Consider the following 13482-nt stretch of genomic DNA (forward strand, 5'->3'; position numbering starts at 1 on the left):
CCACGCCCCCACGACCCCTTTTCCGTGCGGGACCTCCTGGGGGGTGGGGACGCGGCAAAGCGAATCCCACCTCACACCGCCCACCCTCCTGCCAGGAAGCCACACGACGAAGGCAGTTGCGACTTTTTATTGAGCTTTTCGAGCGGGAGGTGGGCAGGGTCAGAGGCGCCGGAAGAAGAGCTGGGGGCCCCGGGTCAGAGTGCATGAACTGGGACCCTGCAGCCGCTGGTGCAGGGCATCGCGGTCCTCGGCGCACAGGCCTCTGCTGCATAGTTGGAGCTCCCGCAGCTGCACGGTGATCTTGTCCCAGAGACCCGGACTCAGGGGGCCCTGGACAGCACAGCCTGGAGGGCAAAAGCCCTGCTTCACCGTGGGAAGAACCTCTAGGCAGACGGGCCCACTGGTGGACGTCCTCCCATCCCTGCAGCGTGCCTATACTTTGACCCGCCCACCCATAAAATGAATTTAACAGGTTACTGCAGATCTGTATGTCGTGGGCCTGAGGGCTCAGGACACTGAGCTGCCAGGGCTTGGTCCTCTGGCCAGAAAGCCCAGCAGACTTAAAATCTGGAGAAGCTTAGAATCTGGGTGAAGGTGCAGGTGCCAGCAACCCAGGGTGGAAGCAGGAAGTAAAGCTCAGGAAGAACTGAGGGACTCCCTTAGGCACAAGCCTATGTCCACTGAAGGGCAAAGCCTGCCACTCTGCCCGGGCTTCAGTTAGGGATGCCAGGCTGCTGGTCAGCCAGTTCACCAAATGCTCCTCTCCTGAAGTGGACCTTCAGAGAACACATGTTGGGGCTGCCCTGGTGTGGCAGAACAAACTACATTGTCACAGCCTGGACAGAGTCCAAGCAGCCCCTGCCAGGATGTGAGAGGGTCCCATGGTGGTGGTGAATCTTGACCCTGGGTTTCCTCTTCCTGCCATCAAGAATGAGAAGATCCCTGTGGATGAGGGGCCTTTCTGTCATGGTCTATACTTGAGGGTCAGGCTGGGTGGAGCACAGCAGAGACCTCAGGCTCCCCTGCTCCTTTCCTGTCATACCTCACACTGCCTCTCACCATGCTGGTCTCTTAGAAGGTACCTGAGCCTGAAAGTGTGGCAGAGGTGACCACCATACCCAGCCCTCACCTGACAGGCCAAGGAAATGGAGGCCTTGGGGCCGCTGCTGGAGGGCAGATAGGAGCTCCTGCAGGCTGGCACAACTGATTTCAGGGTTGGCAGACAGGTCCAGAGAGATAAGCGAGGGGCAGAGAGGGAGACACCTGAGATAGCGTGAGACGTGTAGGGATTAGCTTCCATGGAAGTTCTCACTGGATCTCTAGGGAAAGATGCCCCACAAACCCTAGCTCTGGGATTCACAGGTCAGACCCAACAGGCTGTGGCCTAACATAGCTGGACATGCACTCAATGGTTAGCAGCACTACCAAGGTCAGGACTGCAGTGGCCAGCTCGGCAGAACTGCCAAACTTGGGCACCTCTTGACACTCCCCTTAGAGCCAGCCAGATCTCCAGGGGCATAGAGTGGTAGTCTTTACATGGACTGATACACAAAGGGTGCCAAGAAATGCCACACTAGAGGGAAAGCTCTCAAGGGTCACCAGAGTATGATAATAAAAAAAACTTTAGGAGAGCAGCATGCTTGCCAGGGCCAGCCCTGGAGACAGGGTGGATGTCAGAGTAACTGGGATACCAGGCTCTCAGGTTGAGCCCCACCCCCCACCCCACTCAGGCAACAGGGCAGGGGCATCACCTGCTCAGTTCTCTCACAGCTGTGTCACCCAGGTAATTTGCAGACAGGGTGAGGTGGACCAGAGCACAGTCTTCCTGAACACAAGCACAGGGAGGGAGCCAAGCCAGTGGGCACTGGTTCTCCCTCCCTCCCTCCCTCCCTCCCAGCAGAGGCCCCTACACGCAGGAAGCCCCACAACTTAGAGAAGGAAATTCTTCTTCCTGGTCTAAGTCATGCTTGGCACCTTGTGATGTGAAAACCACAAGCCCCAGCCCCAGCTGGAAAAGCCCCTGGGAGAGAGCACAAGGGCTTGGTGGGCTCCTTGGGACCTTTTTGGGGTGAAGAGGCCACCCCCAAATCCCAGATGTCCTTCCTGGTGGCCAGGAATTCATAGCCTGAGGCAAGCATCTGTTCAGGTGTCCTGCAGTTGTTTGCCCCAAACCAACCCCTCCAACCTCCCAAGGGCCGCAGCTATGGGGCCCTTTGGTATCTGAGGCCTCATGTTGGCATCTCCTTTCCCACCTCATACCTTGGCCAGGTACCTGACAATGGGCTCCATGAGGCCCATATCGCTCTTGCTGGCTGCCACAGAGGCAAGTTCTAGGTGCAAAATGGTATGGGTGGGCAGGCTTTGCAGGGCCCTGGCCAGGGCAAGGGCACCCAGAGCGTTGTAAGACAAGGACAGGGTCTTCAGGTGCTCAGCATCTGCACCAGGACCAGAATTTGTAGGCCCCATGTAGCAACCCACCCTATACATCTCCCACCCTGAATTCTGGGTCCAGAACAGTCTTTGGAGAGGCTGTTCTCCTTTAATTTTGCAGGGAAACTGAGGTCTAGTGGCAAAGGCTCTTGCCCAAGTTCTCCTGAGCCCAACCTTCCCCACCCCACAGTCCCTGGCTACTGGAGATGGGCCCTGGGCTAGCATGTCTGGGAGGCATCAGGGGAACTCCTACCACTGCTGCCTAACATAGCATCTGTCCCAGGGCTCCCTGGGTGGCTCTGTTCTCAGCCTTTTGCCATGAGCAGAACTAAGGCATGCAGAAGTCTCTAGCAGAGATGGGGCAGAAATGGCCTGCCTGGGACCCTGCCTGTAGTGTGCTGGGGGTGGGGGTCTGGGAGCACAGCCCAGATTGGTGCAGCACCCAAATGTCCACCTGTGTGCTCAGGTGTTGCCTCCTCCTGAAGAAGTCAGGCTTGACATCTCAGGGCCCTCATACTCAAGGTCCCTTAATCCCTCAACACCTGGGCTCAGGGACTTGACGTGCCTAGTCAGCTTACCTTGGAAGGCACTGCCCAGGGCTGCCTGGTGGCTCAGGAATAAGGTGGAACCAAAGCCACAGGCTTTTAGATGCAGAGTGCTGAGTAAGGGGCAGGCCCGTAGGAGGGAAGCCAAGGCCTGGCCACAACTGTCCCCCAGAGGGTTCATGCTTAAGTCCAGCTCCTCCAATTTCTGTGGAAGACATGTGTGGGCATTGAGCTCCCTGATGCCCATGGGCCCAGTCCCCTCGGGTCTAGTTTCCTTGCTCCAGGTTGGGCACGGGCCAGCTCTCCCAGCTGTTGTAGCCTGTTACTGGACCTGCTGGCCTGCTCCCCCCAAGACCCCTACCTGCAAGGTGGCCTGGCCTTGAGGGCCCCCAGCAAGTTGGCGCAGACTTTCTTGGCCGAGGTGATTAGAGGAGAGATCAAGGAGGACCAGGCTGGGCATGGTGCTCAGGGCAGCCAGCAGCTCATTAGCACATCCATCCCCCAGTCGATTCCCTGCCAGGTGCAGTTCCCGGAGTGCTGTGTGTAGCTTGAGGGCCCGAAGCAGGGGTGTGAGCTGGGCCTGGCTCAGGGCCAAGGAGCAGGCACTGAAGGAGGTGCTTGAGCCCTGGTGCTCCATGGCCTGCAGCACCTGCTGGTGCTCCCCTGGGAGGGAGACATGGGGTTAGCAGGGCCAGAGCCCACACTGTGTCCTCTGAGTTCTATGAACAAACCAGGCAGCCCCAGGAGTTAAAGCTGAGCCCATTCCCACAAGCCTGGGATTCAGTGTGTGAGCCCCTGCACAGGTGGGCCACTCTCACACCTCTCACCCCCCATCCCAACTCACATCTCCCATCCAACAAGCTTCCTGACAGCTCCCTCTCTAAGTGCAGTGCGGTCTGCCCCCACCTGTCACCCACAGGTGAGTGCAAGGGGTTAGGTTGGGATGGGGACACCACAGAACTGGGAGTGGCAACTGGAAGGTGTGGACTGTGTGCCTACCACCTCTACTCAGTCTTTGCCCCAGACAGGCTCTTGGGGCCCTCACCTTGTCCCAGGCTCTGGCAGGCCCTGCGGTAGCGGTCAGTCAACGGGGGCAGGTCCCATGAAGTCACTTCAGCCAACACCTGAAGAGCACTGTTGGTGAGTGGCCTGGAGACAGCCCGTAAGGGTGGACTGCGACCACAGCCCTGTTGGCTACCTCATCGTTGCTCTGCAGCACATCAGAGATGGAGTCCTGTGGGGCCAGCAAAGCTCCCTCCTTCCGTAGGGTGAGTCTGGGTAGTAGCCCACAGGTCTGGTAGTAGCGCTGGGCAGCCTGGTCAGCCAGCCAGGCCACAGAGTGAACCTCACTGTTGGGGGAGGGTAGAATGCTGCACCCAGGAGATTCCCCAAGGCCCTGTCAACCCTGCTAAGGCCTACAGCTCTTTCTCCAGGTGACCTTCCCATCCCTTCCTCTCAACAGCAACCTCTTGTCCCTGTAGCCTGGCATGCTACCTGCTCCTCTGGCCATTCCTAGGGGCTATAGGACTGCCCAGGCCACCTCCACGCAGGCACCCTGGGGCACAACAGGGGCAAGCCATCAAGGCAAAGTCATCAAATCCCACCCTGACATGCACATAAGGGAACTGTGTACTCTGCTGCCACTGAGGACTCAGGCAAGGGGCTACATGGTGGGCAGAGGGGCTGGTATTGGGAGAGGGTAGATGCCACCATACCTGTGTGGGACAGGGACAAGGAAAAGGTTATCCTGAACTTGAACTCGAATCCGGATGGGAAGAGGTTGCACTAGACCCTGGCAGGAGGGGCAGGGGACAGGGCAGTCAGGAAAGACAGAGGCCTTCATCCCCACCCACCCAAGCTGGGGAGCTAGCTCTGCTGCCAGCTTGTCACCCACCAAGGGCTGGCCTGTTGCAGGGCTTTCCCCACTGGGCCCAGGGACCCTGGGCACACTGGGCTTCTCTGGGAGCTCTGCAGCCAAGCTGCTGTCTCCAGCTCTGTCTGGTGTGCTCCAACTCTCGAGACAGGTCTGGCGGCTCTGCCTGGCCCAGGTCCGGGGCCTGGCAGGGTGTTCTTCATTGCCTGGCCCTGAGGCACTGGGTCTGTTGCTGTCCCCAGTGCCCTGGGGTCGGGGCAGGCGGGATGGGCGGCTGTGGGGCAAGGGTGTGTCCAACTCCAGCCAGTCCCCAGCCAGGTATTCCTCCTCAGGAATGAGAGCTGCCTGGGGTCCAGGGGCTTCACTTGGGTCCCGAGGGCTCTGCCCGAGGCTGCGGCTCTGGGCACTGCCCACACCTCGGATGGCTGCCTGGTAGGCTGTCTGACCAGTGCTCACTGCAGCTGCCTCCCTGCTGCTGGCAGGGCCAGCTGTCCTGGCCTCACCCTGCTGTGCTGGAGCAAAGTGCCTTGGCCTCTTCTGGGATGACCTGTGGGGCCCGACGCTGTCCTCACCCTCCGAGCTGCTGCTACTGGCCAACCTGTGCCTGCTCCTTCGAGGTCTGGCCTGCTGTGGGGAAACCCTGGCATAGGCTGGAGAGGCCTCTGAGGGCCTAGGGGTGGGCCAAGGGGGTTCTGGGCAGAGGCTCGAGGGAGGAGAGGTCTCAGGGTCAAACAGGTGGTTACTTGAGATGGTCCAGGAGGTTGGGGAGGCTGTAGGAGGAAGAATGCATTGTGAGACAGGTACTGGACTCTGTCTCTGCCATCTATGCTAGAGTGTCCCTTTAGAGTAGGGCCCAGAGCTGGGGTGATGTCCACAGATGCAGAGGTCCCCACTTGCCTGAGCCTGAAGAAGCCGCCCGGAGTCGCCTCTCCATAGCTGCTGCCTTCTGTCGCGTCTCAAGGTCCAGGTCCCTGTGGTATAGCTTCACCCACTGCTGCAGCGTCTCCAATGGGCTGTGGCCCTGTGTGGCACCCAGCTGAGCAGGGGACAGGGCAGCCCCTCCCCCCACTCCCCCAACTCCCCCAGCTCACCTTCCTGGTTCGGACAGTGACAGATGCCCCTCGCTCAATAAGTAGCTCAGCCACCTCAAAGTGGCCACAGTTAAGGGCATCATGTAGAGGGGTGATACCCTCGCATCCCTGGCCACCTGGATCGTCCACTGCGGCCCCATGGTCCAACAGGAAGCAGACGATCTCTGTAGGTGGGGACATGAGCCCAGCTCCAGTGTCTGCTCCCCACACCCCATGTTGTGCACTGGCCCTGCCTGTCCCCTGCTCACCAAGGTGCCCATAGTTGCAGGCTTCATGTAGAGGTGTCCAGCCACAGTAGTCCCGAGGGTTCAGGGGGTGGCCCTGTGACCGAGGACAGAAAGGAGCTTGGCCCAGTGTGCTCTGCAGCTTAGCTCTGGCCCTCTCCTCCACTGTGGAGGAGAGCATTGAGGGTAGCACCTCTGCCCCATAAGGTGGCTGAACAGCCACAGCGCACCTCCAGCCTCTAAGCTGCCCTGTGACCTGGGGCAAGCACAGTGCCTGGCTGGAGGATCTGAGGTGGGAGGGAGGGCACCAGGGTTTTGGTCTGTAATCCGTCCCCATCCTGGCCAGGCCAGCCCAGATTTTGCTTGGCATCTCAGGACCCATCTTAAATACGAGGAAGATGAGCCCACAGCTCCTCCACAATGAAGCCAGGGCCCAGCAGTCTGTAGGGTGACAGCCTACCTGCCTCACGAGGTCCTGGACACGGCGCAGATGGCCCTCGATGCAGGCTCGGTGTAGCAGGGTCTCCCCCATGTCATTGCGTCGGTTCCACTGTGGGCAGAGCAGCCCCAACTCGGGGCAGAGGTGTGAGCGGCAGGTGGTGCTGCCGGGACAGGCGGGACTGGGACATGTGGTCCTTACCCTGTTCACCTTCCGCCGGCCCAGATGGCCCTGAAGCTCCTCATCCTCCTCCAGCTGCCAGGCCAGGCTGTCAGCATCATCCTCTGGAATAGTTGTGTGAACTGTGAGCCTGTGAGAAGCCAGCAGGAGAAACCCCTGCCCTGCCCAGGCTCCTCTGACCTCTGGGGCAGCAGTGGCCACAAGGAGAGCACAATTCAGATCGGTGGGCCCTGGGAGCTCTTCAGCCAGGTGGGGTCAGAGCTTGCTCCTGGTCCACCCTTCGCCCTGTCAAGGCTCTACTATTCCTGGCCACAGGGGATGCACCCCTCCCTCAGTGGAGCTGCCACCCAACCCACCATGTGCTGGCCTTTCACCCCTGCCAACAGGCCCTGTTCTATAGACCAGCCTCCATCCCAGACCTGCTGTTGGGAGATATCCTACCTCCATCCCCTATCCTCTCTCCTAGGAAATACCTTTGTCAGGCCAGGTGCTCCGCCTGCCCTCAGCTTCCCACTCACTCCTGCTCCTGATGATACTTAAATATCACCCCCTCTGCTCTTTCCAGCTGCCTCTGCCTTTTCTACCCACTCTTCCTACACTAGCCTCCGTGTGTCCACCTGCTGAATGATGCTCCCTGAAGTTTCAGTCCTGGGTCACTCTTCCCACACCACCCACACACCAGCAACATCAACCTGCCTTTCCTCTAAGGCCTGGACCAACTTCCCACGGCTGCTGGGTGACTCACCTTGAGGTCCTAGAGGCCTCTGTTTTCAAGTCTCAGCCTTTCCAGGACCCTGTGCTCCAAAACTCATAGCCAGGCTTCCCTCTACCCACCCTACAGTCAGAAATCAGCTCCCTACCTCCCACCAACCCTACTCTCACCCCCGACCTCTCACTCTAACCCCACAGCTGTAACTTTAGTCTAAGACCTGTTCCAGCAGGTCCTTCACATCCACCCTCAGCACAGCCGACCACACCAGCCTCTGGAGGGGTCCAGGAATGTGCTTGGCTCTGGCATGGAGCACCAAGGTCCTCTGCATGCACCATACCTCGCCCTGCCTGGATGTGCACAGCAGGCTCTACTGGGCCATCTCCCCAGGCTCTGCCCTGAACAGCCTCCCTGCAGCTGCCAGCCTTCTCTGTCCACCTCCACAGAAGCCAGGGCTGCCTGCCTGCTGCTGAGTCCTGAGCAAGTTCTATGCAGGCACAGCCCCAGCCCAGGAACCAGTCTAGAGCAGGGGTCAGGGACAAGGCCAGCCGCAGTCCCACCCCTCACCACTCTCTGAGAGCTCCAACTCGCTGCCCTCCAGGGCCTCACGAGCCGCCACCTCCTCCACCTCCTCCTCCTCCTCCTCCTCTTCCACCAGGTCTTCAGCCACACTCAGCTCCTCTAGTCTGGTTTTGGTGCCAGGGGCTTCTTGGGGCTGTAGCCTCAGCTGTACAGTGTGGAGGTGCTGCAATACCTGCTTCTGAGAAACAAAGAGGACATCTTGCTCAAGGTTGGGGGTGGAGTGGGGGAGATGGGGGTATGGGACAAGAGGGACAGGCAGGCTGAAAGGAAGCTGGGCTTCCTGGGGACCCAGTAAACACAGTGCAGGCTCATGTACCTGCAGCTGGGGCTGCTGGGCCTGCTGGGCACAGCCAAGAGCCTTCTGGAAACATGGGGCCAGCAGCTCATATGTATCACCAGCCTCCTCGCGGGACAGTGCAATGTTGAACCAGGTATTAGCCTCCTGGAGTGGACGAAGGATGAGGTTGGTGCCTGCTGCCCACCACATTCATAGACTGGCTTCCCCAGCTGCCCACATACAACAGGAATATCTGCATTGGTTCTCTCCCATCTCCAAATAATGGAGTTTGACAATCCTCAGAAGGAAGTCCTATCCAGAGAGATACTCATCTATGCCCACTGGAGAATGGTGGGTCTGAGGCAGAGTCATGAGGACAAACCTACACTGAGGAGACAGAACATATCACCTCCAGGGCATTGCCATTGCGCAGCCTGAGTTCCTCTTCATAGTGGTACACTGCCTGGTGGTAGTCCTTCATGTCTGCCCGTGTGGCGGCCAGGGACACATGGATGGTGGCTAGCTCAAGGTCTGGTCTATTCAGTTGCTCAGCAAAGTGCAGCTGGAGAGGAGCATAGTGAGGTCATGTCCACTCTGCATCTTGCTGGCTCTTTCCTCCCACCCTAGCAGGGGCTACACACCTGCTTCTGGTAAGCCTCAACGGCCTTGGAGAAGTCAGCTGCCTTAGAGAACAGGTCCCCCAGCTGCTCGCAGATGGCCATGGCACCCGGAGGGTCACTGCTCTCAGCATCCTCCAGCTGCTGCTGCAGCCTGACCACTGCTTGCACTGCCAGAAAGAGTCTCGTGCAAGGGGGCAGCATGGCATGGGACCCCGACCCCACTTCTACCACTTGTCAGTGGATAAGAGGGCAGAAGAATCTACTGTGTGGGTCCCTTGAGATTAGAACAAATAAGCTCACAGTCTGTAACAGTGCCTAGCTTGGAGCAAGAGCTCATTGCTATCAACCACCACTGACCATCACTGTGATCAATGCAGGGCCACACACATGCCACCTGCTTTCCCATCTGGTCAGCTTGTCTGTGAAGATGCTGCCTTGTGAATAAAGGCCCTTTATTCACACCCTGTGACATGCTGTGCTATAGGCTCAGATGAATGTGAGGGTTGGTCTGAGAACAGGGACCATTCCTCTTGCTGCAAGAGGACCAGGTGAAGCGGACAGACACTGAGGCCTCCTCTGCTAGAGGACCAGAGCCCTCCCAACCATTCTGGGGTTCGTTCTCAAGTCCCTGTCCAGTCTCACCATACTTGAGACTTTGGCAGATAGCTGCTCTCTGCACAGGTTTCTGGGAACCCAGCCTGTAGGCCTTCTTCAGGGCACGCTTGGCAGCTAAAAAATCCCCCAGGTCTTGGAGGACCTAGGGAGCAAAGAAGGTGAGGTGCTGACTCTCCAAGGACCAAGCCCATCCAGAGGAAGCTGAGCCCTGGGCAAGTGAGGGCAGCACCTGGGAGACCATCATACAGCACTCGCTCTCCATGAACCGCTTCTTCATGGCACGTGCACATTCTCGGGCCCCCTCCAAGCAGCGCATGGCCTGAGAATGCTGCCCTCCCCGCCAGTGGATGGCACCCAGGTTGTAGCGGGCACGGAACAGGTCCTCGTGGAGGTGGTTCTGCCTGCAGAGGGTGGGGAACAAGTGCTCAGAATGCCCAGGACCCTTTCCTACTTTTGAACAGTGGACAAAGGGTAGCAAAGTGCTTAAGATGCTCCTGAGATGAAAAGGTGGCCAAGCTAGTTAAGGCTACTGATGCCACATGGACCACAGCACTGCCATGCTGTGTGCCTGGGGCCTGAACCTGCTCCTCCCCAACTTCCAGCACAGATGAGAGGCCCCTCTGCTCATGGAAGATCAACAGCCCAACCAGACCGCCCCCTCGGGAAGATCTTGGGGACCACCCACTCCCTCCTGGGTCAGGCTAGAGCCTCACTCAGCGAGAAAGATGCTCTTCTTGAAGTACTCATTGCACAGGGCTGTCTGCTGCAGGCTCTCAAAAGTGAGACCCAGGTTGAGGTAGAGTCGAGTCCTCATCTCACTCAGCTCTCGTTGGGACAGGGTCCCTGGAAGATACCCCCTCCAGATACTGAGCTGCTTCCTCCCCACATGGAGTTTCAAGCCCCTCCCCCCACCATGGGAGCAGAGGTCCTGCTGCAGGCAGAGCATAAAGTGCACAAAGACCATCTCAAATCTGGCAGGCAGCATAGGCCCTATAGCCTGTCATGCAGGAATCTTGGAAAAAGAGGGACCTGGATGGCAGGAGATGGAGGTCAGGTGAAGGCACCCACCCTCCAGCTTCTCATCTACAATAGCCAAGCTCTTCTCAAAGGCAGCCTGTGCCTGCAGCAAGTCATCCCTTGACTGGCAGTGGTCATAGATGTCCAAGTGGGTGCGGCCAATGGTGGCCCAGGCCCTCTGCAGCTCAGTGTGATTGGACAGGGAACCTGCTAGCTCCAGGTGACGGTGCTGGTGCTGGTGTGGAGAGGGAAAGCAGCTGAGTTAATTTCATCTTAAGCAAACCCATAAGTCCCAACCCCAGGGGAAGCCACTCTTGCCCAGGAGAGTCCCCTGCTCCCCTGCAGTGCCATCCACACATGCCCCATCTGCTTGGTGCCAGGGGCTGTGATGACAGCTGCTCACGCCACAGATGACTAGAAGTTGGCTGGGGTGTTGCCACCACCTCCAACAACAAGTGGGTCACATTCCTTCCCAACAAACTGAGAAGTAATATTTCCTTAATAGTTTCTGTTGCCAGGAACACACTACTGCTTGGTTGCAGGGAAGGCTGCGGTACACTAACCGCAGAACCAGGCTGTGTCCCTGGCAAGCCCACAGAGTGTAGCTGCCTATGTCCTTCTAGCTTGAGGCTCCTGAGTGGGGGCCTCCCTCCTCAGAAAGCAGCCCCAGAAGCTCAAGCTGCTGCACTCTGTGCACCTGCAGGGCAGCAGAATAATCCTCCATTTCGGCCAGTCGCTCTCCGATCTTGCGGTGGGCCACAGCGCAGCCGAGGGTGTCCAGGGCGCTCTCCAGGAGCCGCAGCTCCCGCTGGTGTTCCTCCAGGGCTTCAGCATAACGGCCTGCGGAAGGGGACGGCGCGGGTCACCGGGCCAGGCGGGCTACGGGAGCTCCGGTTGCCGCCGAGAAGAGTCGGGTCCCCAGCCTGCTGCCCGCGCGTGCGCTCACCATGGCTGGCCAGCAGCTCCCCCAGTTGATGGCAGAAGGCCGCCTCCTCGTGCAGCTGCCCGCTCCTCTGGGCCTTGGCCTTGGCCTTGCTCAGCTCTGCCGGGAAGGAGGGCGGAGAGATGAGTGGAGACCAACTCCCCGCCCCATGCTCCCGGTACTTGGGCCCCAAGGGACTCACGGCGAAGCTCGCGTTCCAGGCTCATGCTCTCGCCGCCACAGCCACCGTGACGACCCGGACTTCCCGCGCAGCACGGCGGTCCCACCCAGGCCCGGCCCCCTCGGGTCAACGCGCAAGCCCCGCCCAAGGCCCCACCCCTGACGCCCACCGCGCAGGTCTCGCCCAAGCCCGGTCCCTTCAGCCTCCGCCCAGGTCCCGCCCCGGCCCGCCCTTCGGCCGCGGGCACAGAGCATCTTGGGAGATATAGTCCGTGTACCCCAGGCAACCTGAGCTCTACCAGATCGGTACATCCAGCGTTGGTCCCCAGGCACGCGCCAAGGGCGGGGCCAGGCGGAGGGGCGACCTTGCCCGCAGCCCCTTGGGTGTTCTCCCGGGCCGTGGCTCCTGCTTTCACCCAGGTGTTCTGTTGCACCGTCGCCCCGTTCTTCTGAAACCAAAACACACCACCTTACACTTGGAACTTTTAAAAAGGGACATAGTGTCCTAATAAACAAAAGTGATTTTTGGTAAAATACACTTGGGCAATTGGGCATGTGAACTTAATCAAGGGGACAGATACTCCAGGGAACAGCCTGCACAGCTAGTCGTATTAAGGAACTCAAGCTCCCAGGGATGTTGGGGGAAGGAAAGAAGAGGGAAACGTGTTTTCCAAAATGGGCAAGTACTGTTGCCTAGATATATATGCAGGTTGTATCACTACAAGATTCAGTGAAGGCACATTAAAAATGTGAAGTAAGAGGGAGTTAGGGTCTAGGCTTGGAGCATTGTAACACATATTTCTCACCTTTAGGAAGGTCTGACACGTCTGGAACCCTGTGACTTGGGGCACCCTGTCCCTCATTACCTTGAACACCAAACACCTGTCATGTCTTGGGGCTCTTACTCCTTGCAACACTGTAAGATGAGTACTGGATACCTGATTCTTGGGCTGTGTCCTGAGGACCCAGAAGAAGTGGGAGATAGATGGGTTTCATATTTTTTTTAAATCATAATCAAAACAGACCCAATGAGGTAAAACTCCCAGGCAGTGGATGGATGGACAGCAGGTCTGTTGGGGAGAGGGCATTGTGAAGGGTGCAGATAGGTCCAGTAAGGGCTGCCAGAGCCAGGATGGTGAAACAGAGCACTGACCTCTGGATGTGGGCTGGGGCCTGGGCTATTCTGGGCCTTGCTGCCTCCACAGCTACAGGTGTAGGGTGGGACCAAGGCTATAGAGCAGGCAGAGAAGGGACAGGATGTAAAGGGTGAGGTGCCCTGCCAGGCCCCCAGCTAGACCCAGGGGTGTTAGGGACAAGGCCCACACTGCCAATCCCTCCAAATTGTGGCTCTGAAACTGAGGCAGCTACTTGGAGGGCAGGCTGATGAGGTGTGTGAGGAGCACAGTGAGGGAGGAGGGGAGTGAGGATCAAGGTGTGTGGAAGCAAAGACTGGCTGAAGACAAGCTGACTCAGAAGACACAGGGAGGCCCTAGAGCAGCTGGGAAGACCATGAACTGCCTTCCTTCCAGTTCTAAGAGCCCAATTCCCTTCAGAGATGACTGACTTCTCCATGCTGTTCCCCAGGTGACCAGGCCCGAGGTGCTGCACAGAGCCGGAGGTCTGGAGGGCACAGGCTGGGGCGGCAAGAGGCTGTCTTCCGGTAAGGACACACAGACAAAACATAGTTTGGAATGTTTTTTAAACTATGGTTACATACAGAAAATATCCAAAGAAAACACAGACCACAAAAGTCATTTCTGACGGTCGTAAAAGCACTT

At 58.4% G+C, this 13482-nt stretch overlaps 1 protein-coding gene across 9 annotated transcripts; it reads right to left on the reverse strand.

Annotated features, from left to right (window-relative positions):
- Window positions 1–21: 21 nt before the first annotated feature.
- Window positions 22–11838, reverse strand: TONSL (tonsoku like, DNA repair protein). 9 transcript variants are annotated; one of them, XM_079145342.1, is made up of 26 exons: window positions 11727–11838; window positions 11549–11644; window positions 11300–11442; window positions 10654–10837; window positions 10299–10428; window positions 9815–9986; window positions 9613–9727; window positions 8992–9137; window positions 8760–8912; window positions 8390–8515; window positions 8059–8251; window positions 6804–6886; window positions 6624–6713; window positions 6188–6260; window positions 5940–6103; window positions 5746–5869; window positions 4870–5618; window positions 4691–4767; window positions 4174–4324; window positions 4021–4099; window positions 3337–3638; window positions 3009–3180; window positions 2260–2435; window positions 1752–1825; window positions 1130–1263; window positions 23–344 (listed from the first exon to the last, which is right to left on the reverse strand). In XM_079145342.1, the coding sequence occupies exons 1-26, from the start codon at window positions 11749–11751 to the stop codon at window positions 160–162; spliced, it is 4116 nt and encodes a 1371-aa protein (XP_079001468.1). In that variant the 5' UTR covers window positions 11752–11838; the 3' UTR covers window positions 23–159. The 9 variants fall into 9 exon arrangements, 4 of the variants coding, with proteins under 4 accessions (XP_079001466.1, XP_079001468.1, XP_079001469.1 ...); XM_079145340.1 differs by having other exon boundaries at window positions 22–344; window positions 6624–6886; XM_079145343.1 differs by having other exon boundaries at window positions 220–803; window positions 6624–6886.
- Between the last annotated feature and the right edge of the window lie 1644 nt (window positions 11839–13482).

This window comes from Sciurus vulgaris (assembly GCF_902686455.1).
Source record: "Sciurus vulgaris genome assembly, chromosome: 1".
Lineage (NCBI taxonomy): Eukaryota > Metazoa > Chordata > Mammalia > Rodentia > Sciuridae > Sciurus > Sciurus vulgaris.

Bases quoted from the DNA above. Each gene is read 5' to 3' on its own strand.
- TONSL (XM_079145340.1), bottom strand. From the start codon at position 11,751: ATGAGCCTGGAACGCGAGCTTCGCC. The intron at 8,516-8,759 runs GTGATATGTTCT...CGTCCACTCCAG, and splicing joins GCAATGGCAATGCCCTGGAG to GAGGCTAATACCTGGTTCAA. The intron at 5,870-5,939 runs GTGAGCTGGGGG...GGTGCCACACAG, and splicing joins TCACTGTCCGAACCAGGAAG to GGCCACAGCCCATTGGAGAC.